The 25202-nt window shown below is 40.5% G+C and overlaps 1 protein-coding gene across 1 annotated transcript in view; it reads left to right on the forward strand.

The window, feature by feature from the left end:
• The window catches only part of LOC122652610, a 217515-nt gene extending 196466 nt beyond the window's left edge, over positions 1 to 21049 (forward strand). Inside the window, exons 32-36 of the mRNA XM_043846393.1 lie at positions 10148 to 10230; positions 10374 to 10489; positions 11296 to 11381; positions 19020 to 19119; positions 19623 to 21049. Coding sequence (XP_043702328.1) covers positions 10148 to 10230; positions 10374 to 10489; positions 11296 to 11381; positions 19020 to 19119; positions 19623 to 19688 — 451 coding nt within the window. The 3' untranslated portion in view covers positions 19689 to 21049. The remainder of the gene's footprint in view (positions 1 to 10147; positions 10231 to 10373; positions 10490 to 11295; positions 11382 to 19019; positions 19120 to 19622) is intronic.
• The last annotated feature ends 4153 nt before the right edge of the window (positions 21050 to 25202 follow it).

The raw sequence follows: 25202 nt of genomic DNA on the forward strand, positions 1-25202 counted from the left end.
AGGAAAAGGGACTCTACCTTCTTGATCCAGGAACATCCCCTCTATCTATTGCTCAGTCCTACACGTGTAGGCATAGTAACAACAGTACCATTGACTCTGTAATGTTGTGGCATCAACGTTCGGGCCACCCTTCTTTCCATGTTATGAGGAACAAATTGCTACACTTGTTCTCTTCTATTCCTTCTTCCCATGTATTTCAGCATGAACCCTGTTTATTTGCTAAACATTGTCGTTCTTCTTATCCTTACAATGGCAATAGATCCATCGTTCCCTTTCATATTGTGCAGACTGATGTTTGGGGACCTTCCCCACTACTTCTTTATTGGTTATCGTTATTTCGTTTCAATGTTGATGATTATTCCTGGTCCACTAGGGATTTTTTTATGAAACGTAAGAGTGATGTCTCTGATGCCTTTAAAATTTATCAGCTGGTTTTTACTCAGTTTTCTACTAGAATTCAAATTGTTCACTCCGATAAAGGGGGTGAACACATATATGGACTCAAGAAATTTTTTACCGACAATGGCATTACCCACCAACTTGCTTGTGTTGACACACCCCAACAAAATGGGGTAGCTGAGAGGAAAAATCGCCACTTGTTGCAAGTCACTAGGACTCTCCCTCTTTGGCATGCATGTCCCTAAGACCTTTTGGTCTGATATCCTTCTTGTTGTTGCTTTCCTCATTGACCGCATGCCCACTAAACTCTTTGGTTCCAAATCCCCTTTGGGAACCTTGTTCCCTTAGGCTTCTGCTTTTTCTCTTCCCCCCAAGGTGTTTGGGTGTGTCTGTTATGTCCATGTTCACAAATCTGCTTGGACTAAACTTGATCCCAAGGCCCTTAAATGCATCTTTCTTGGGTATTCCTCCTCTACCAAAGGCTATAAGTGCTACTATCCCTCTTCCCGCCAGCGACTTCTTTCCAAAGATGTCACCTTCTTTGAGTCTGTTCCCTTCTTTTCTCCTCATCAGCATCCTCTAAGTCTAAAGGTGAAGCCAATGCAAAAATGGATGCCCTCACTATCGTTGTCAATTCCATTGTGACCGGTGGAATCTATTCAAGCTTCAATTGATTGACTGGTGGCTTATGATAAAGGAAAGTGCTGAAATAGGCTGCTTACCCGATTGGGGTAAGTAGTCCTAGTTAGATTAGGATTAGTTCTACTAGTCCTAGCTGATTAGGATTAGTCCTAGTCAAGTTAGGAGTAGTACTAGTTAGATTATGATTCTCTTCTTTTATTTTTCCCTTTGTTTTATTGTTTTTCCCTCAGCCGAGTCCTATTCTGGCATTCCTAGTTGTATTAGGAATTCCTAATAGGATTAGGATTGAGGCAACATTCCTATTTGTACTTTGATTAATTGTACTTCAATTCTATATAAATAAAGGGCCTTGCTGATCGGTTAAGATCATTCAAGCATTATTTTTCACTGTTGTTTACATGGTATCAGAGCCACTTCTGATCTGAAGAAGCAGCCCTCTCGATTCTCTGGTTTTTTCTTCTCCAACTCTCTAAGCTACTGGTTCTCTCCTTCTCCAACAATCTCGGTTACTAGTTCTCTTCTTCTCCACCACTCTCGGACTCTCTATCTCACTTAGGGCAGCAACTTTGAGGTGAATCCAATGAAGATATAGCTGCTGCCCTCAATGACACCTCACTGAAGATTGAAGACACTGGTGTGACCTAATTCTGCAGGCAGATTCCCTCCATCTTTAGAGATCAAGCTACTTCTTCAACTACAGTTCGACTTCTGGTTCTTTGGAGATTGGTTCCTGCCATTATTGGTCTACACCATTCCTTTATAGAAGACTGCAGCTTTGGATCAAATCTAATTCAAATTCCAAACCTGCGATATTTCTGTATTTTTGTTTTTTTCCTAAATTTTGATAAATTTAGGGTTTTTTATTAGCTCATCCGAAGGAGCTAATTATTGGAGGACTTCTTCCCCACTACTAGAGGAGCACTCGATCAGTTTTTCAGCCTATTCTGACGGCTGAAATTGCTGCAACTTCAAAACCCATATTTCAGATGTGATTCAATTTTTTGAAGATCTGTTTTTTTCAAATTTGTGGATCGATTTTTGCCTTGCTGAACTATGGGTGATTCTGAAACAACTACTGCTACTTCTAGAGGGGATGGTCAGCCTAGGAATGACTTCCTTCCCTATGTTGCTGCCATTAAGCTTGATGGTACGAATTATTTAATCTGGGCCAGATCACTATCCTTGACTGTGGCTGGTAGGGGATTCACTGGCCATCTTACTGGCACCACCAAAGACCAAACAACCTGCTGAAGAAGGTGCTGCCCATACTAAATGGGCTGCCAACGATGCTATGGTGATGTCATTCGTTTTAAATTCTATGACCACTGATCTATCCAGTCAATATCTCCTCCTTGACACTGCTACTCAGATATGGACTGCTGTCAAGGGAACTTATGGTCGATCAGGAAGTGGTGCTCAGGTTTATGAAATCAAGAAGACACTCCAAAACACTACTCAGAAGGAGATGTCTGTCACTAAATACTATGCTGCCCTCAAGTGTTTATGGCAGCAATTGGATCATTATGCTAGGTTTCAACCTATTACTACTACTGATATTACTACCTATTATTCTTATGTTGATCAGTTTCGGGTCTATGATTTCCTAGCTGGACTCAATGATGATTATGACGCTATCCGGGTGCAAGTCCTTGGTCAGGTTCCTTTCCCCACTTTAGAGGAGACCTTTTCTTATGTTCACAGTGAAGAGACACGAAGGGCTGCCATGATGCTTACTCCCAAAGTTGAGAGATCAGCCTTACAAACTGCTGGCTTCACCCCTGTTACTTCTTCTGACAGTGTTGCTGCTACTACCACCAAAGAGCCTGTGAAGTGTGAGCATTGTCACAAACCATATCACACTAAGGCTCAATGTTGGAAATTACATGGGAAGCCAGCTGATTTTGAGGCCAAACGTGGTCGTGCTAAGTCTAAAAACAAAGCCAATCACATTGAAAGTGTAGCTCTAACTCCCACTGCTGACATCAGTTTCTCTCAAGAAGAACTCCAGGCTCTACGTCATATGTTGAACACATCCGCTGCCTCTACTACATCTGCTGCCAATTCAGGTTCCTTCTCTGCCCGTACAGGTATTTCCTTTGCTGGTCATTATGCCTCAGTAGTTTCCACTCCATGGATCATAGACTCCAGTGCTACTGATTACATGACAGCTTCTTCCAGCCTTTTTAATACATATTCTCCTGCTTCTGGTAAGGATAAAGTCAAAATTGTTGATGGGTCCCTCTCCTCCATATCAGGGAAAGGATCCATTGGTTGTTCTCCTTCTCTTGCCCTGTCATCTGTGTTGCATATTCCCAAATTTGCAACTAACCTTCTTTCCATTAGCAGTATCACTAAATCCCTGAATTGTAAAGTGACTTTTTTTCCCACTCACTGTGTCTTTCAGGAACTGGACTCGGGGAAGACGATTGGATTGGGTAAAGTGCATGGCGGATTGTACCTGCTTGATGGCAATCCTACACCTACCCAGGTTTTACCGTCGGCATCTTTCTCTTCTGAATTACATAAATGGCACTCTAGACTAGGCCATCCCCCTTTAGGTACTTTATCAAATTTATTTCCAGCATTAGTTAAAGACTGTAATAAGGAAGACTTTTTTTGTGACCCTTGTGTCTTGGCTAAACAGACACATTCAACTTATCCTATTTCTAATAACAGATCCTCTTCCTTATTTCATGTTGTTCATACTGATGTGTGGGGTCCTAGTAGGAAAGCTTTCCGGTCTGGACATCGGTGGTATGTCACTTTTATTGACTGCTATTCTAGGTTCACTTGGGTATACCTTATGCACACAAAAAATAAAGTTTTTTCGTGTTTTCGGCACTTTCATCAGTTGGTTAAAACCCAATTTAATGCCACTCTTCAAACTTTGAGGAGTGACAATGGGAGAGAGTATATGGAAGGTCAGTTCCAAAAATACCTTGTTGCCCATGGAATTCTCCATCAGACCAGCTGTGTTGACACTCCAGCCCAAAATGGTGTGGCTGAGAGGAAAAACCGCCACCTCCAAGAGGTGGCTAGGGCTCTTATATTTGCTCGCAATGTCCCTTCCCTTTATTGGGGGGATGCTGTCCTTACTGCAGCCTATTTAATTAATAGGCTACCCAGTCGTGTTCTTCTTTCCAAAGCCCCTATTGAGCTATTACGTGGCTCTTCTTCCTTTATAGTTCCACCTAAGGTGTTTGGCTGCGTTTGTTATGCCAAGGATACAAGGTCCCCTGGTAAACTAGACCCACGTAGTCTCCGCTGCATTTTCTTGGGATACTCTGCTACTCGAAGGGGTACAAATGTTATTACCCTCCATCCCGCAGACTTTTGTCACAAGATGGATGTTGTTTTTCATGAAGCGTTCCATATTATATGTCCCCACCTCTTCAGGGGGAGAGTGGTAGTGAAGATGTGCTGACTATTGACTCTCCACCTCCACTTCAGTCTGTTTACCATGAGTCTGAACCTGTTCGGCCTGCCCTTAATACTCCCCCTGAGTCATGGGGAGAGGTTCCTATACAAGGGGAGACTATTTCTATTCAGGGGGAGCAATCTACCCCTGTCCAAACTCCTATCCAGAGGACTATTAGTGAATTTCATTGGAGGATTGATGCTAATAACATAAAGACCTATGCAAGGAAACATAAGCAGGTTCAATCAACTGTTGCTCCAATACCCATCCAATTGCCGAACCTGGATCCAAAACCTGCCTCTCCACCTGGTAATGTTCCTTCTCCTGAGTTACCTATTGCTCTTCGCAAAGGGGTCAGGACTTGCACTCAGCATCCCATATCTCATGTTGTTTCTTATGACTCCCTTTCCCCCATCCTTTCGTGCTTTTGTTTTCTCGTATTCCTAACAATTGGTAGAAAGCTCTATCAGATGGAAAGTGGAACGCAGCTATGATGGAAGAAATGGAAGCCTTTAAGAAAAATAACACATGGGAGCTTGTGGTTCTTCCACCTGGGAAGAAAACCGTTGTATGTAAATGGGTGTTTGTGGTGAAACAGAAGGTGGATGGCACTGTGGATAGGTATAAGGCACGACTCGTGGCCAAGGGGTTCACTCAGACATACGGCATTGATTACCAGGAAACTTTTGCACCTGTTGCAAAGTTAAATACTGTTCATGTGTTATTATCTTGTGCAGTCAACCTTGGATGGGATTTGCAGCAACTAGATGTAAAAAATGCCTTCCTAAATGGAACACTGGATGAGGAGGTGTATATGGACATTCCACCAGGGTTCTCTTGTGACAGAAACCAAGGAAAAGTGTGTAGGCTGAAGCGTGCACTTTATGGGCTAAAGCAGTCACCTCGAGCATGGTTTGGCCGGTTTCACAAGGCCATGATTTCTGTGGGCTATAAGCAGAGTAATGTTGATCACACAGTCTTTATAAAGAGGGCTGGTGAAAAACTCACTATTCTTATAGTCTACGTTCATGATATAGTGGTTACCGGCAATGATGGTGATGAGATCAGATAGTTGAAGACCTTCCTTGGACAAGAATTTGAGAATAAAGATCTAGGAAAGCTACGATACTTTCTTGGGATTGAAGTGGCCAGATCTTCTAAAGGCATTTTTCTCTCCCAGAGGAAGTATGTCCTAGATGTTTAAGTTAAAATAATACTGCAAGCGTACGGGTCAATCGTAGCTACGGGTTGAACACGAGGAGATATACGCCACTCTATTTAACTAACTTAAAAGTAATGCAAAGTGAACCAAATTAAAGTGTTAAATTAAACTAATTAAACTAATGAAAATTAATGCATCCTAACTCATAAGCATCTAACAAAATTAAGGGATTAAATTGGCGTCCTAACACATGAGCATCTAACCTATCAAATTAATGCAAATTGAAAGGAATAAAAATGCAATCACACATAATAACCACATAAAAAGGAATAAGGGAATAAAAGTGCATCCACAAACCACAACCATATAAAAAAAAATAAAAGAAATAGAGGGAGAAGAAGAAGAAGATAGAGAGAGATAGAGGAGAGGGAGAATGAGATTAAGGGTTTAGAGAATGAGATACCTTGATATGCTTGAACCGGATTGAACTTGCTTGCATGAATACTTGAATAAACTTACCATGGCTTCCTCTTCTAAATCTCCAAGTCTTGTCATCAACATAGGAACTTGGACTAGGAAGCTTTAAACTAAAACTACTACAACCATTAAACTAGACTTATGAAATCAAAACTAAGAACTTGAAAGAACTAATCTTATGAAATCAAAACTAAAAACTAGAAAGCCAAAAATCACAATTTAGAAGGAAAAGAAGAGAAGAAATTTCACTAATTAATGAGCAACATTACAAAGGAGATGGTAGGGGTATTTATAGGGGGAAGAGAGGAGAAGAGGGAAGTATAGGAGAAATATTCCCTAAGAAAAGAGAATATTCTCTTCTCCTTCCTCCTTTACGTTGCCTTGAATCCCAAGAAAAAAGAAAAAAAATAAAAAGAGGGAGAGAAAAGAATCCTAGATACATGAACCTTCTATTTATTAAAAAGTAAGTTTCTAATTCTAACTTGTGCTTCCTTTTCTTTGTAGATATCTTCTCCAAGCAATGAGATCAAAGCATCTTTGACTTTTCAACTTTCCATAGATGAGAAAATATCTTTCAAAATAAATCTATCCCAAGTAGACTTCCAAAAGTGCCCTTGAAAAGTTGGAGGAGAGAGAGAAAGTGATGACTAGGATAGTGATGACTAGGATTCCACTCAACCAAATAACAAAATCCCCAATGTGTCCTCTAAAAATCGTGGGGCATTAAATGCAGCCCAGAAAAATCGTGGATACCTTGTGGGCCTTTAAAACTATGGAATCTAGTGGCAGTGTGGGTCCCTCCATGTGGGTAGCAGTCCTTCTCTCTCTTCAAGATTGCAAAATTGCCGAAACGGCCTTGGACTTGCAGTAGATCTCCACCATTGCTTAGAAATATCTTCTATAATGTCAAAAATGTCCTTGGGCAATGGTAGAATGACTATGGGCTTGCACTACAGCTCCTTTCTGACCCATTATCCTTTCTTGGGCTGAAAAGAATAATCAACTGTACGGTGAGCTAGACGAATGTGTACTTGCGTTCCGTCACGTCCAACTTGCTCCAAATTTAATCCTCTTTACAGCCATGGAAAGAAAAATGATAACTTTACGTGTAACTTGGGACATGCAGCTCCCGATAGTCCAGAATAGCCCAAAATAGCCCAAAACCTGAAAAGCACAAGAAAGCACCAAAGTAACTCTATCCAATGTGGTAAAATGTATGCTTTATGCCCTAAGATTTCACACATAAATGTATGCTTTCGCTTCCACGTGGATGTCTTGGCATCTCCCACTGTCTCTATACGGATGACACTATTATCTTTACCAGGGGTTTGAAGGCCTCTCTTAAGCAGATCATTGGCTTTATTAGCAGATACGAGGGTTTTGTAGTGGGGGACAAGGTTTCGGGGGCTAGAGCCCGTATGGTTGGTGCGGTAACTGGTTTCCCTAGGCGGTGCCTCCCTCTAACCTACCTGGGGGCTCCACTTCACTCTGGACGGCTGAAGAGTAGTTTCTTTGATGATTTGATTGGCAAGTTGAGAGGAAGGGTGGCCGGTTGGAAGGCCAAGCTGCTATCTACAGGTGGGCGGGTTACTCTGCTGCGTCATGTGTTGTCTCTATTCCCCTTCATGTGCTTGCTACTTTGGTGCCGCCAAAGGAGGTTTTTCGACGGATCTATGGTATTCTGGCAGATTTCCTTTGGGGCAACTCGAAATGGGGAAAACGCAGGCACTGGTTGGGTTGGAAGAAGGTGTGCAGGCCGCTGGAGGAAGGAGAATTGGGGATTAGACTGCTGGAGGAGGTTGGCCTCGCCCTTAGGCTAAAAGGCCTCTAGAGGGTCATGTTGGAACGTTCGCTCTGGGGGGAGTTCTTCATGGCTAAACTGCTGAAAAATTGCCATCTCACGTTGGTTTTCTCTCATGGGGTGGGCTCCAAATCTTGGAGGAATACCTTGGCTTGCAAAGACATCCTACTGTCCAGGTCTAGGTGGCTCATTGGAACAGGGGACATTTTATTCTGGCTGGATGATTGGATTGGAAAGGGGCCTTTGATGGATCATGTGGATAATGCTCTCCAGATTGACACCTCTCTTCGAGTTAAGGATGTGCTGGGGGTGGACGGCAGCTGGAACCAAGCCGTTATTGGTCAGATTGATGCAGATGAGGTTAGACAAGGGATACTCCAGGGTGGCTATGTGCTCTCAAGGAAGGCGGACAGGCTGGTTTGGACTCCCGCTAGCGATGGTTGCTTCTCTGTGAAGTCTGTGTGGAACGAGCTGAGAGGACGCTCATCGGAGATTGGCTATTCCAGATGGATTTGGAACCAGACGCTGCCAACAAAAATTGCCTTTTTTACTTGGCAGCTTTTTAACGGTGCAATACCTACAGACGAATTGGTGATGAAGGTTGGTGTCCCCCTGGCGTCAAAGTGCAACTGTTGTGGGAGCCCAAGAAGTGAGTCGACAGATCATTGTCTCGTCTTTGGTGGGACTGCCACTAGGGTGTGGAGGTTTTTTCTCGGAGATCTTCGATGTCCTAGTTGTTTTAGCACAGGATGTCAGAAGCCGGATTTTATTGTGGCAAGAATCGGCTAGTTGCAATAGTCTTGCGGCCTACATTGCTGGGTTCCTGCCTTCCTTGATCGTGTGGGAGCTTTGGAAGGAAAGATGTAATAGAAGACATGGGGAACGGATGAGGTCGGCACGGGGTGTCATTGGCAGTATTGTGGCTTGGGTAAGATGCCTGCTATTGCCCTCCAAGCTTGGGAAAAGCCCCTCGATGAGGGAACAACAAATTCTTGGCATCCTTGGAATTGCAGCCCCGCCAACTAGGATTGCTCGGCCTATCCCGGTTGACTGGTGCCCCCCATTTGTGTCACAGAAACTGAACGTGGATGGGGCATGTAGAGGGAATCCTGGTGAAGGGGGAGGAGGAGGAATCATAAGCGACTGCGAGGGGGTGGTCCTAGCAGCCTTCGCTAACTTCTATGGTCCATGTACGAACTCCATCGCTGAGGTACGGGCTTTGAGGGATGGCTTAAAGTTGTGTCAGGAGTTGGGCCTTGTTGGGGTGGTGATTAACTTGGACTCTATCTCCACGGTGCGCATGATCAACCTCAGAAGATGTGGATTATGGCAGGGGTGGTACTGGTTTCAGGAATCTTTGGAGCTGATTGACTTGATCAAGCCTTGCATCTCCTTTGCATATAGGGAAAGTAATAGAGCTGCGGACTGGCTGGCAAACCATGCTTGCAATGTCAGGCTGTCCACCACATTCCGTCAAGGCAACTTGCCTGAAGGAGGTTTCCTACGTATTCTGAGGGAAGATAGATCTGGTTTGCCTGTGCTCAGGCAGTAGTGCGTTATGATTTTTTATTCTTTATTTGTTATTGGGTTAGGGGTAAGGCGGCATGTCCCCCCCCCCCATGTATTCATTCATTCTTTTTGGAACTTAATAAAATTCTAGGGGCTGCCTCGGGTCCCAGAGAATATTCGGGTGAAAAAAAAAATGATATGTATAGGCTGTTTATTTTATTTGAACTCTTTCTAGTTTGATAGTTGAATTAGGAGATAGTTTTACATCCCCACTAGGACTCTTTTGATTTTGCTTATTTATACATTGTAACCCAACATTGGAAACACAGTGAATTGAATAGAAAATATTGGGTTTGCCTATTTGAGTGTGTGGTTTTGTGCTTCCTCTTCCCCTGCAAAGCTCCTCCTCAGAAATCTTCCCTTATCCTAACCAGTCCACCACCAGAAAATCCCTTTAAAACATAATTATGATCATTACTGAGAACTAAAATAAAAAACACGGGCGTTCAAACTAATTTAATCATCATGTCAAGAAAGAGGGCGGGAGGATGGAAGTGTGGGAGAGAAGATTTTTACCATATCATCTTGCCAAAGGACAGCTAGGGTGGGAGAGAGTTTTGAGAGGATTCCAATTCTACAAGGCTAAACCACATTGGAGCATAGGAGCATCTATTTTTAATATGGGTTAACATTTGGATTTCCAGGTTTCTTAGTGTTTTTATTCTCTATTGCTCTGCAGGAGAAGGTGCGAGATTGCAGAGACTCTCGCTGAGAAGAATTTTGACTTGGCTTTCCAAGTAATATATGAATTCAATCTTCCTGGTACAGACTTTATGAACTTTGTTAGTTTAGCATTCATTTTATTTTATTTTATTTTATTTTTCTAGATTCAATGCTGTTATGGATTCCACTTCGTCATCCTTCTCTTCTGTTGCCTGTTCTCAACTTATGTTCTATGTTTGCAGCTGTTGATATATATGCCGGTGTTTCAGCATCACTGGCAGAGAGAAAGAAGGGTGGTCAGCTGACAGAATTTTTGAGAAACATTAAAGGCACAATTGATGATGATGATTGGGACCAGGTAATGTTTATTTCACGTAACTTTCTAGTAATTTTTTTACTTTCAAGTAGTTAATGGGAAATTCATAAGTAAGGGGAACACATTGGTTGGAAATGACAAAGCCAAAAAGAAGAGGGGCTTCTGGTGAAAATAAGGAATTATTAAAATTGAAATTTCCCTCGATTGAAGGAAATCTCTAGTGTGGTTTCAATCCTCCTGAATGAGACTATTTTTTATTGTTTTCAATCTCTTCCCATGGAATTAGGTAACTAATGTTAAGATGTTGGTTTTAGAGCTTCTGCTTGTTTTGTTCTTTTCCTCCACGTGCCTGGACAGGTGTTTTAGAAATAAACTCATTTGGTGTTTTTTTGCTTTGGTATTTTCAGACCTCTTTGGGTGTGTTCTGTGACTACTTTCTCGTAAGCATATATGGTGAATGTCTTTCCCCCTCCCCCAAAAAAAAAAAAACCCTTCTTAGCCTTGAATTTGAATTTGGAAAATGAACTTTAGAGATCAGTTATCGCATTACAGGATTTGAAACAAATAAGTACCGTTTCATATACTAGCTTATATCTTAGCCACTAGAGACATTTACTCTTTCAAAGTTCACAATTGTTTATCAACATTGCATACATGTATTCAAAGTTGCAAGTAAAAATTATTGCGATAATAAACTGCCTATTATTTCCTGTTGTTTTTCTTCCTCTCATGATAGTTCTATATAATTATGGGAATTTTTTTTTTAGAATGGCATCAAATGTTTTCATTTTATCTGTATATTTTTGTTAATCAAAGCTTTACAACATATGTTTTCTGTGTTGATTTAGGTGTTGGGAGCAGCCATAAATGTATATGCAAACAAACACAAAGAACGCCCTGACCGTCTCATAGACATGTTAATTAGCAGCCACAGGTAATTGCTAGATCGGTACTGTTTTTTCTTCTCATTAATTTAAACTGCATGGGAAGTGAAATAATCTGTATTAGGTGGGATTTGAGTTCTTTGTTTTTAGCTCAGATACTTGTAGGAGGGAAAACCAAAAAAAAATTGACCATAAGAAATTAATAGAGCTAAGTTATTTTGATTTATTTATATTATATATTTTAGTGTGGAAGCAATATCCAGGTGTAGCATTCTAGTTTGTACATATCCTTGAAATGATGTTTTCACAATCCAGCCAATACTTTACCTAGTTAGGGTTGATGAACTTGAAACTACATTGTGGTTTAAATGTCAATTATTTCTCTTGGGGATGACATGCCACATGGAAATATTAGAAATTGACACTCTTGGAAATTCTGGAATATTAAAACATTTCTCAAAAATATACTTAAAATCTCAATATATGAGTACTAATGACTGCTTAAGGAGAATTTTAGATACAGATATCTAGAAAATGAGAGTACCAGTTACAGTCTAACACAAATCAGCGTGTAAGTAATATATATACAAACCATGAGATTTCTTATTTATATTGTTTGCAATGAGAACAGAAAATGCAGATGCTATATGGATTTCTAGTGTTCTATATGATTTCCTTATTTATTAGTTAGATTAGGCACATACCCATCTCAACCCAACACCCCCCGCCCACCCCCGGTTGGGCTGGAATTTTTGGCCCTTCGGTTGAACCTTGGCTAAAAAGAAAAGCCCGAGGTCAGGTTCGGGTGCTCTCATGCTGATCTACCCAAGCCCTAACCAGAGAGACTTAAAAAAATAAAAGAAAACTCAAGCCGTATATTGTGTATGTATTCATGTATGACATAGACAAATAGATTATGTAGTGATAGTTGATATGATGGATCTTATACATGCCAATGGTGGAGTTTATTTCAAAGTCTTATGCTTATGTAGGTAATTGGTTTAGATTTTTTTTTCACCCAATGAAATGCTGAAAATTTTTTTTTTAGTCTTTTTAAAATTTTATCACACCAGTATGCAATGTGTACTTGATTTTGAAGGAAGGGTTGTATTCTTTTTTTTCTCCTTTCTATTTACTGATGTATAGCTCTAATGAAAGGAAGGGAAGCATAGTTGGGTTTTTTTTAATATTTCTCTTTGCAATAAAAGTTTTTTTGACTTGTTAAAAGAAAAGATTTTTGTACATTCATATACTTCTTTGATGTTCCATTAGTTCAGTGTATTCATTTTTTGTGTTTTCTTTGTCATACAAAAATTGCGGACTGAGGCTGTGTATGTTGCTTTTCCTACTGACACCAATACATAAAAATGTCGTTTCTTAGATATGCTTCTATCTAGGGTTTCCAGGACGACAAACTAAGTAGAAATACTAAAATCAATTAAAACCCTTAAAATTTGATTGAAAAGATTCATGCTTGAAGTGCAAGTGCATGTGATTGGAATATGCTAGACAGTTCTAGTGAGGCTGTCATGGAAAAAGAAGATCCATGAAGCCGACCCCATTTAGTTGGGATAAAGCTGAGTTCAGTTGAGTTGTCACGGAAAAAAACAGGCTTGTGGGACCTTTTTTCCTTCAAAATTTTGCCCATGCAAAAAGTCTTATTTTAGCTGTGTCAACCTGAAAACTTCAAGAAAAAAAAAATAGTGAAGATCCCTCTGTTGTAAAAATTGGTTTGATCCTTTAGGAATTTTCTTGACGAAAACTGAAGAGAAAAATGAGAGACAAAGCTAATTGTTTTCCCCCCTCCATATCAACAAAGATTAAAAAGCAGTGTTTGACCAATATTCCCCATAATGAAAGAAACCTCTGGTGGGTTTATCCTTTATCAGCACTGACCTGGCCTATTCCCATCTTTGCTGATGTGTCGGACCAAACAAGGTGTAAACAGCCTTAGAACTGAATGCTCGAGTGATCAATATGGATCACCAAGCTCCTTTATTTATAATCAAAGAGTTACAATAATCATACTAGAATTAGGAAAGCTACCCTTGCCTATTCATATTAGGAATACCCAAATAAGAATAGGCTAAGGGAGAACAAATAAAGAAGAGGACAAAACTACCCCTATCGGGTAGAACTACTTATTCTAACACTCCTCCTCAAGTTGGAGCATAAATATCAAACATGCCCAACTTGACAAGAATAGGATGAAAAACTTTTCCACTTAATCCCTTAGTGAACACATCAGCTAGTTGGTCAGCAAACTGCATAAAAGGAACACAGACCAACCCTTCTTCCAACTTCTCTTTGATAAAGTGCCTATCAACCTCCACATGCTTTGTACCATCATGCTGAACAGGATTGTGAGCAATGCTAATGGCAGCTTTGTTGTCACAATACAACATCATGGGAAGACAGACAGGAACACCAAGATCTTGCAATAAGCCTTTGAGCCATAGCAATTCACAAATACCCTGTGCCATAGCACGAAGTTCTGCCTCGGCACTAGACCTTGCCACTACGTTCTGCTTTATTACTATGACATGTAACAAGGTTTCCACCAACAAACGAGCAATAGCCAGAGATGGACTTCCTATCAGAGGATCCAGCCCAATCAGCATCAGTATATGCTTCGACACGAAGATGGCCATTCAGAGACAGAAGAATTCCTTTTCCCGGGGCTGACTTCAAGTAACGGAGAATTCGAAGAACAACATCCATGTGAGAAGAATGAGGATCATGCATGAACTGACTTACCATACTCACAGTGACGGCTATATCTGGTCGTGTATGAGATAGATAAATAAGCTTGCCGATCAATCTCTGATAAGGACCTTTGTCAACAGGTTCACCCTCCTTTTCTTTAAGTCGTGTAGTAACTTCCATAGGCGTATTAGAAGGATGACACCCTAGCATTCCAGTCTCGGTCAGCAAATCTAGGATGTACTTCCTTTGAGAAAGAACGATGCCCTTAGAAGATCGAGCAACTTCTATGCCTAGAAAGTACTTTAGGTTTCCCAGATCTTTTATTTCAAATTCTTGGCCAAGCAAAGTCTTCAATTTGCTGATCTCATTATCATTCCCGGTGACCACAATGTCATCCACATAGACTATGAGAATGGTTATTTTTTCACCATTCCTTTTTATAAACAGGGTATAATCAGCATTACTCTGCTTATAACCCACAGAAACCATAGCCTTGTGAAACGATCCAAACCATACACGGGGTGACTGCTTCAGCCCGTATAAAGCACGCTTCAATTTACACACTTTGCCGTTGGTTTTATCACATGAGAAATCCGGTGGAATATCCATATACACTTCATCCTCAAGCTCTCCATGGAGGAAGGCATTCTTCACATCTAACTGCTGCAATTCTCATCCCAAATTTACTGCACAAGATAGTAGTACTCTGACAGTGTTCAGCTTTGCAACTGGTGCAAAGGTCTCCTGATAGTCAATCCCATAAGTCTGAGTAATTCCCTTTGCCACCAATCGTGTTCGTGCTTTGTATCGACCCACAGTGCCATCTACCTTCTGTTTCACCACAAACACCCACTTACATCCAACTGGTTTCTTTCCTGAAGGAAGAACCACAAGCTCCCATGTATCATTCTTTTGTAAGGCTTTCATTTCTTCCATCATTGCTGCCTTCCACTTTCCATCTGTAAAAGCTTCCTGCCAATTTTGGGGAATACGAACAGAAGAAAGAGAAGAGACAAACGTACGGAAGGATGGAAGGGAATCATAAGAGACTACATGAGAAATAAGATGCCGAGTACAAGCCCGAATACCTTTGCAATGAGCAATAGGTAAGTCAGGAGAAGAAGGAGAAGAGATGTTACCTAGAGAACAATCTAGTTCCAGGGCCGGCGATTGGATTGGTACTGGTGTTGCAATGGATGGTAGTTGCGTGTTTTTGGAATGTCCCCTGTGGTAGGTTTTGAGATTGGAATCATTAATGTTGTTCTGAAATTCCCTAATGGTTTGTTGGACTGGAGTCAACTCCCCCTGAAGGGGATTTTCAGCATCATCTAAGTTCTCCCCCTGGGGAAAATCCTCTCTGTCTTCAGTAGGAGGGAGGGGAGAAGCAGAAGACTCAAGAGGGATGGGATCACTATTCGGTTGGTTCTATACAGGAGACATATTCGGCTGGTTTTGTACAGGAAGCTCAACCAACACATCTTCCCTGAAATTCTCCCCCTAAAGAGGTGTAGATGGATAATAGGAGAGAGCTTCATGAAAGATAACATCCATACTAACCAAGGTACGACGGGTGGGGGGTGGTAACATTTATAACCCTTTTGGGATGGAGAATATCCCAAGAAAATACAACGGACGCCACAGGGTTCAAGTTTGCCTGGGGATCTGGTATCCCTAGCATAACAGACACAACCAAAAACTTTAGGTGGAACGACCAAGGAGGAATATCCCTGTAATAAAGTAGCAAGGGTTTGTGAGTCAAGGACTCGGGTAGGCAGCCTATTAATGAGATAGGCTGCAGTAAGGACAGCATCTCCCCAATATTAGGAAGGAACAAAATGGGCAAACATAATAGCCCGAGACACCTCAAGGAGGTGGCGGTTTTTCCTTTCAGCCACACCATTTTGGGCTGGGGTATCGACACAACTGGTCTGATGGAGGATTCCATGGGCAGCAAGATAGTGTTGGAACCGACCATCCATATATTCTTTACCATTGTCACTCCGCAATATCTATAGAGTGGCATTGTATTGGGTCTGAACCATCTGATGAAAATTTTGAAAACAAGAGAAGACATCACTTTTGTTATGCATTAAATAAACTCATGTACTCCTAGAATAACAATCAATAAAAGAAATAAACCAACGATGGCCTTTGAGGGAAGGTTTTCGGCTAGGTCCCCAAACATCAGAATGAACAAGATTAAAAGGAGAAAAACTTCTTTTATTAGAAATAGAATAAGTGGAACGCTGTTGTTTGGCCAAAACACAAGCCTCACAAAAAAATTTGTCCTTATTACACTCTTTAACTAATGCTGGAAATAAAAAAGACAATGTGCCTAAAGGGGGATGACCTAGTCTTTTATGCCATTGTTGAAGTTCAGAAGAGACTAATGAATTTTGATGAAGAGGAGAAGGAAGTGGTGGTGGTGAAGTAGGACTCCCATTATCAAGCAGGTACAATCCACCATGCATCTTACCACCTCCAATCGTCGCCCCCGTTGCCAGATCCTGAAAAACACAGTGTGAAGGGAAAAAAGTTACTTTGCAATTTAAATCACAGGTAAGACTACTGATGGATAGAAGATTAGTGGTAAATTTAGGGATATGTAAAACAGATGATAAATTTAGAGAAGGAGAGCAACTGATAGATCCTTTCCCAGAGACAGAAGAGAGAGAACCATCAGCCACTCGGACTTTATCTTTACCAGAAGTAGGAGAATAATGATGAAATAGGCTGGAGGATCCAGTCATATGATCAGTGGCACCGGAGTCTATGATCCAGGGAGAAGAGACTACTGATGCACAATGACTAGCAAAAGAAATACCTGAGTGGGCTAAATTTGAACCTGGAGGGTTGGAAGAACTGGCAGGAGTCGATGTAGCGGAAGCCTATAACATACGACAGAAAGCTTGAAGTTCATCCTTGGATAGTCCAGTGTCAGTAGGAGTAGTAGTGACAGCCTCAGTATGATTAGCTTTGTTTTTCGATTTCTAAGCAGCACGCTTAGCTTCAAAGTCTGCTGGTTTTCCATGTATCTTCCAACATGAACAATTATCACATTTGACTGCTGCCTTTTCAGATTTAGAATTTCCAGCAATAGGAGGAGTAGAACCAGTCCCAGTGTGTAGAGCTGATCGATCCGGAGGTGTGGTATTAAGCATAGCTGCACGTCGTCGATCTTCAATATGAACGAATGCATAGGACTGTTCCAGTGTAGGGAAGGGATCCTTGCTAAGAATCTGAACCCTAATTGGATCGTATTCAACATTAAGGCCAGCCAAAAAGTCATAAACCCTAATTTTATCGACATGCTTCCTGTATGCAGCAATGTCATTGGTAGTAGTGGGCTAATAATCAGAGTAATGATCAAGTTCTTGCCAACACTTGCGAAGTTCAGCATAGTATTGAGAGATAGTCAACTCATTCTGTTTAATGTCATGAATTTTTTTTTCTTAACTCATATACCTGAGCATCATTCCCAACCTGGGAATAGGTATCCTTTGCGGCCTTCCATATCTGGGCAGTAGTGTCATGGAGAAGATAACCAGGTGCAATGGAAGAATGCATAGAATGTATAAGATATGACATTACCATAGGGTCATTAGATATCCACCGAGTCAGGGCAGGTCCTTCTTCAACAGGTTTGGGAAGGCTGCCTGTAAGGTGTCCTGTGTAGCCACAGCCAGCAATAGTAAGGTTGGTAGACCTTGACCACATCAAATAATTAGTCCCATCGAGTTTAGTGGGAGAAGAAAAAGGAAGGTACTCTGGACGAGTAGATCCATTTGAGTCAGCTGAAGTAAGATCAGACATGATGTCGAAAGTGTAGAAGACACGGGTTTTGAAAAAACTTGGATCAAATTCTCTTCAGGTAGTATGTAATAAATCCTCAAAAAATCAGCAAATTCTGATGAATAAATAAAAAACCCTAGCAGGGCAGATGTCAGAATCGAGTAGAATCCTGGGTTTTGAGATTGCAGAATTTTCAGCCGTCAGAATAGGCTGAAACTGAGGTCGAGTTTTCCTCTAGTGGTAGGGAAGATGTCCTCCAAAAATTAGCTCCTTCTGATGAACCAATAAAAAGCCCTAAATTTATGAAAATTTAGGAAAAAAACTTGAAAAAAAGAAATCGCAGGGTTGAATCTGAATTTGTGTTGATTCAAATCTGCAGTCTTCAATCAGGGAAGGGTGTAGACCAATAATGGTAGGAATCAATCTCCAAAAAAACAGAAATCAAGCTTGAGTTGAAGTAGCAGCTCGATCCCCAAGGTTGGAGGAAACCTGCAGCATATTCTGATCACACCAAGGATATTTGATCTTCAATGAGGTGACATTGAGGGCAGCAGCTAAATCTTCATTAGATCACCTCATAGTTGCTGCCCTGAATGAGAGAGAGAGACCGAGAGTGGTGGAGAAGAAGAAAACCAGAAACCGAGAAGGGTGGAGAACAGAAAACCTAAAAAAACCGAGAAAGCTGCTCTTCTAGATCAGAGTTGGCTCTGATACCATGTAAACAGCCTTAGAACTGAATGCTTGAGTGATCAATATGGATCACCAAGCTCCTTTATTTATAATCAAAGAGTTACAATAATCATACTAGAATTAGGAAAGCTACCCTTGCCTATTCATATTAGGAATACCCAAATGAGAATAGGCTAAGGGAGAACAAATATAAAAGAGGACAAAACTACCCCTATCGGGTAGAACTACTTATTCTAACACAAGGTTAATTAAGTTGAGCTAGTTTGACCAAAACGCACACAAACCCAAGCTTTTGTTTTACATCTATGTGGATTGTGGTAAGGCTTTTACTGCAGATCGATGGAACTACGGCTCTTCATGCATAGAGATCAAGGCGTATTTGTTAACTTATGCTGTTGTTCCATATGCTTTATTTTCTCAACATGTATAATTTTTTTCCCAGTCAGATATACCTATCATTTTATTTTTCAATCACTTATGATCTAGCATTTTCTGTGCAGGAGAGTTCTGGCCTGTGTGGTATGTGGCCGTCTTAAAAGTGCTTTCCAAATTGCCTCTCGAAGTGGTAGTGTGGCTGATGTTCAATATGTAGCACATCAGGTCCCTTACGCTCTCAATGAACTCTTTACCCCAAGGCTGCATCCGATTCTCTTATTTTAGTGTATTTCTGATTTTACATTTAGAGATTTATAGAAAAACAATAAGAAGAGCAAGTCCTGTTAAAGTACTGCTACACTGAGTGATTTTACTGAGTTGAAATTTATTTGTATCTTAAAAAATTATGCAGAATAATAAGAAATTTGGTTTGCTGTTTCATAATAATTCACACTTTTTGAATTACATTTCATTTTGAAAGATAACAATCTGATTTTATCTGAACTTTTTTGTTTTTAAAAGATTTTTGGTTTAGTCCAGGAGGCTCGAATTGCATAATTTAGTTTGCTTTAAAACTTTGCACTTAGTAGGTTTGCTGCACTTTAGTGTGTGCTGTTGTATACTTGTATCATAGACTATAAGTTTTAGTGTTATTTAAGTGCTCTGATATGAATTCTTTCTTTCTAATTTCAGCAAGTAATTTTTCTAATTCTACTATGATTTTGCAGGCATTACATGCAAATGCACTCCCTGTACTTGATATGTGCAAGCAGTGGTTGGCTCAATACATGTAAAGTGCAAGGATGTCCGAAAGTTTACAATGTCTGATGGGCTAATCATGAAGCAAAGCTGGTCGTAACTGATGATAATACACCTTAGATGTAGTTGAGTTAACATATTTTGTCACAGTGCATTAAGCACTCTATTATCACAGCAAAATGTGTGGGAGAAAATCAGGTTAATGCAGAAAAAAATTTCCTTCAGTTATTTTAGGTGGGTGCAAGTGTAAGCTGTGGTCCAAGCAGAACCCTGACCAGATGCTCTGTAAAATGGAAAAGGAGAATGCATGGGTGTATGTTTACACCCGAATATCTTCAATTAGATGGGGAGGTCGGGTTTATGGCTGAGACATCTGTGATGGTTTGATTCTAGTAATTGCTGTCTAGTGAAAATTACAATGCAGATGGGGACTAGGACAGATGACAACAGATGGTGTGTGAGGAATTACAGAGGTGATGCGGGCATGGGGTTGGTCTCATCAAGTGCTGGCTAGAGAAAGAAGATGTAAAGAGCAGATAGGTGGTTCATTGGGACTCAATGGGTGACAGACTTGGGTTGTTACTTGTTAGGTATGGCTCTGGTAAATCATGTTTGGCTTCTATGTGAGCCTCTTGGATCCCTGGGAGGGAGGGGGGTGAGATATCCAACCGGATTGGATTTTTTTTTTTTCCCCCTTCTTTTTCAAATTTTGGGTTGACCAATTGCACTTTGTTTTATATTTGAAGCAGCTTTGGGTTCAGAATTTTTCAGCTTAGTTCAATCAGCCAGACCTGTTACAACAGGACCTTCTTTTTTCTCCTTTTCAAACCATTCTAATTCTGGTTTAAAAATTTTGGGTTTCGAAAATGCTGTGCCTTTGACAAGCTGAACTGAACCTGATGGCCGTCTACATTCAGTATACAACACATGTTATACAATTTGTGTACAGAAAAGAACATCACTGGATCTATTAGCTTCTCTCCAGATATTCTGAAGGCCTCACTTATAGAGCTTAGCTGATAAAGGATATTCTGTGCTAGAACATCCAAAAGAAAGAAAACTTGGGCGTCGTCTTTAATAGGACTTCAACAAGCCAGATGCATGAGCAAGTGGGACACATGAAGATCATGAAGCTGCTGTTCGAATTTGATGCAACACAAATTTGATGGGGTGGTGGTTTGAGGGATCTGCTAAGATTTATGTGTTCCTTTTGTCATTAACACTCAAAAAATTCTTTCGGGACTGTACTCTCCATATTACTGTATTGTTGAATTGTTGTAGAATATGTAGTGAGGTGGGCTCATAGTTTGGCTATTATAACACATCTGAACAAATAGGCAGGTACTTGATGTTCTTGGATCGGCTGGCATGATCCGAGTCCGGTAGCTTCAGGTTTTTGAGTTCTCTGTATCATTTCTTGGTAGATTACTTGATGCAAGTTGAATTTCCACCCAAAAGAAAAGGGTGCTTAGGGAATGATCAATTTTGGAACTGAGTTTTCAATGCTATTCTCTGAAGTACTAAGTGTTTAAAATGACCTTAGAATGATGGTTTAGTATCTAAAATGTTAACAACTTTAGGGAGGGTTTTCTTGTCCACCGATCTACATAACCAAGCCATGGTTGGGTGGCTATTTCTACCATGGATTGGGCTGAAATTTTGTGGATATATAGACTGTGAAGTCCCTCTTGCTCACATGTCAAGTTCAGCCCAAACAGAGATGGTCACATGGAAATCCCGCGGATGTTAATAGACAGGTCAAACAATTTCAGAATGATCCCAAATTTTGTGTTCCAATATGTTTTATCATTTTAAAGCATTTCTGGTGTAAAATTGACTTGATTTAGCCACTGTTTTGACTAAAATGCCCGAGTTCTTTTTGCTCACATGTCAAGTTCAGCCCGAACAGAGATGGTCACATGGCAAATAAGTGACAAATGTAGGAACTTGACATGGGTGCAAGGGACTACCAAAGGGATGCATGGATTATATAAGAGAGGGTATGGCATAAGCTGGGGAGGTGTTAAATGATTGAATTCGGGTCTGAAATATGACATGTGATCTATCCAAATCATCTTGTAGGTATTCCAGGGATCCTTGCAAATCCAACGGTCAATTTACCATTGGATCCTTGCATGTGGTAGAGTTAGGTGTCCTAACTCCTAACTAGAGACCTTACCTAGTATGCTGGGGGAAACTCTCACCAAAACTTTTTTTTTTAAGTACATAATTAAGGTAAAAATTTTCACAATGGAACTATTTCTACCATAAGAAGTGATGTTGCAATTATGACCATAGGATATCTAGAAAATGGTTTGGATTGACCATGAGTTCAATTTTATTCAAATTCAATCAAATATTCCCAATGTACATCCATGCATCTCTATATTTATCAGCCGTCCATTTTTTTGGCATGCATCCTCTCCATGGTCTTCAATCTTTTAATTACAATCCCTCTCATGCACATGGCAGAACCAAGGCCCAACCTGCCTAGAAATCTCTCTTCTGTTGATTAAAGAATTGTTCTTGAGCAATGAAAATTAATTGAAATAACTTGGTAGACTGCTTTATATTTGGTAGATTAACTTATATAGTCGAAAAGAGCTCTATTGTGTCATAACAGCATATTTCACTCCTTTTTATCCTTCGTTTAGGACCGTAGTTGTAGGTAAGGGTGTCAAAATTAAATTGAAATGGAATCGAGCTGTTTACATCAAAACCGTGAAACTGTTTAATAAATGGTTCAATTTTGGTTTTAAAATTGAGATCATTTAATTAAACAGGTTAAATTGATAGTAAACCAATTAAATCAAAACAAATATTTGTAAACTATAATGGCAATAATTAATCATGAGCTATAATAGTAAGTAATTAATAAATATGTAATGGTACAAACAAATCGGATCGAGCTGTTTACATCAAAATCATGAAACTGTTTAATAAATGGTCAATTTTGGTTTTAAAATTGAGACCGTTCAATTGAACAATTTAAACCAACTAGCCAAGGGGGCGGGTCGTTGCGGCAGACATTGTGGTGGAGGTGGGTGTGTGGAGAAGACTACGGGTGCAATGGGGGTGGTTGCGTGGGGAAGATAGGAAAATTATCTCCTCCAGTTTTCTGCCCGGCCCAGTTCCCTAGTTCCTCTAATAGGGGGTGGTGGACCCCACCCGGGCAGAGTGTTTGGGCAGGGGTAGGTTGGTCATTTCAGTCCCCCCTTGTTAGTGAAAACTAGGGAACTAGAGGGTATGGGGTGGGGTTTGAAGGGAAAATTATCCTCTCCAATTCCCTATTAGCTCGGCAGTGCTAGTGTGGATGTTCAACACGTGGCAGCTCGGACATCCAACGGTCTAAGCTCATTGACTATGTTGAGTTCAGACCGTTGGATGTCTGAGCTACCACTTGTTAGACATCCACACTAGCACTGCCGTACTGCCGAGCTATAGGGAATTGGAGAGGATAATAATCTAGGTTTGAAGACAGAGGGGGTGAATTGGGGGCAGGGAAGTATGGTAGGGTGGGTTGCAGAGGGAGAGAAAAGGGAGGGATGGTGATAGCGGCGGCCACTGCGACAGTGGTGATGGATTATGTATGATTGTGGTGGGGTATAATTGGAATTCTAAATTATGGTACTTTAAATATAAGTTATCAATCATTGGATATCAAATATAGAGTTTCACCAAATGTTTTTTTTTTTTTTGGAGATAGGAGGGGTATCCGACTTTAGGCCGACTAAATCCCCCCTTGGGCTCGTACATGACCCCCGCACCACGCACGAACCGGGAGCTTCTGGGCCCTCGTGAGCCTCAGGCGGGTGGCCCCAAGAAATTATGCAGCGGCGAAGGTTTGATCACGAGACCTCACTTCCTGAGGCGGAGTCTCATGTCCCCTCCAAGCCAACTGCGCTAACCCCTTGGGGTTAGTTTCACCAAATGTTGGATACCCTAACTGTCATTTACCAAATAAAAATTAAAAGACATGTAATGAATAATAACCGTTTAAATAAAAAAAATTAAAAAACCTTACACAACCATTTAAACCAAAATCGTTTATAAATGGTTTAGGTTTCAACACGGAAAACTGTTTATTAAACAGTTTGGTTTCAATTTTACCTTAAAAAACTTACACCGAACTATTTAACACCCTTAGTTGTAGGTGTCTAGCCGACCCAAGCCAACAAAGCGATCTCCTAGACAACCAAAAAGACATTAATTGTCAGGGCGCCTAGATGCCAAGGCAGTCTCACATAGGAGTAAGGGTGTTAACGGTCCGGTTTCAGTTAAACGGTATTGTTCGGTTCAGTTTTGGCTATTTGATGGTAGAAACCGTAACTAGACTGTTTAGTTAAACGGTCTCATATTCAAAACCTAGACCATTTGATAAATGGTTTCGGTTAAAAGGTTTTTAAACGATTTCGGTTAAACGGTTTTACACGGTTTTGATTAGACGGTTACTAAATGGTTTCATAAACCATTTACTAAGTCTAATTACATGTTGCATTTTTTTAATAGAAAATAGATTTTCTATTAATCATTTCAATCAGAAATTCCACCTTGTGCATCTCTTTTAATCTCCCTATTTCCTGATAGCTTCTTTAAAATCCACAACTTTTCTAGAACCTGTTATATTTATACATTAGAACACCTGAGAAAAAATTTATGGTTCTAATTTTTGGATGGAAAAAAAAAACAAATTGAATCTGAAAACTTAGTTTAGAGATTAACTAAGATGGAAAACAAAGTTGTTTGAAAGAACATCCACCAAGTCTCTATAAATTGGGGGCAAGAAGAAGATAGAAATTAAGAATAGTTGGATCCCCATTGATATCGGCAGCTGCGGCTTCCATGGCTCCTTTCGTAGCTCTACCGATTACAGAATCAAATGTAAAGAACACACCAACATTCACAATCGGGGGCCTTTGACAGTGCACATAACCATTAAGGAAGACACATAAAAATTAAGAATGAAATAGGAACAACAGAAGCCATGGTTAGAGCTTCAAAATACAGAGACCCACAAGCACATAACAATATGAATCAATAGCTCCCCTGAAACTGAGGTTTTTAAACGGTTAGATGTTTGGTTATAATCGATTTTAATTGGATTACACGGTTTGAAACCATTGGATTAATCAGTCTAAATCAAATCGAACTGATTAAATAAACAGTGTCATTTCTAAAACCATAACCAGGCCATTTAACTAAACGATCTGTCGGTTACGGTTTAAATGGATCGGTTCGATTTCTATATGCCCAGGTAGCATCCAACCGTTGGGATGTACCGCATACATCCCTAAGCATGCACCAAGATGTGTGTAACACAGTCTAACCTTTGGATGCCCCATGGACACTCCCTCGACGCTGAGCTCTCTGAAGAGGAGCCGGATCCCATAGGAGATGCCTTGACAACTATGGGTGAAAAGACTTACCAAAAATATGGGTGCAAGGGACTACCCCGTGCAAATTGGAACTCTTTGACCCTATTTATTCCCAAAATAAAAAAGTATTTTATTTTTTGAGTGATTAAAAATGATGAGTATGAGGTAATACAT

The sequence above is a fragment of the Telopea speciosissima genome, chromosome 2 (genome assembly GCF_018873765.1).
Source record: "Telopea speciosissima isolate NSW1024214 ecotype Mountain lineage chromosome 2, Tspe_v1, whole genome shotgun sequence".
Taxonomy (NCBI): Eukaryota; Viridiplantae; Streptophyta; class Magnoliopsida; order Proteales; family Proteaceae; genus Telopea; species Telopea speciosissima.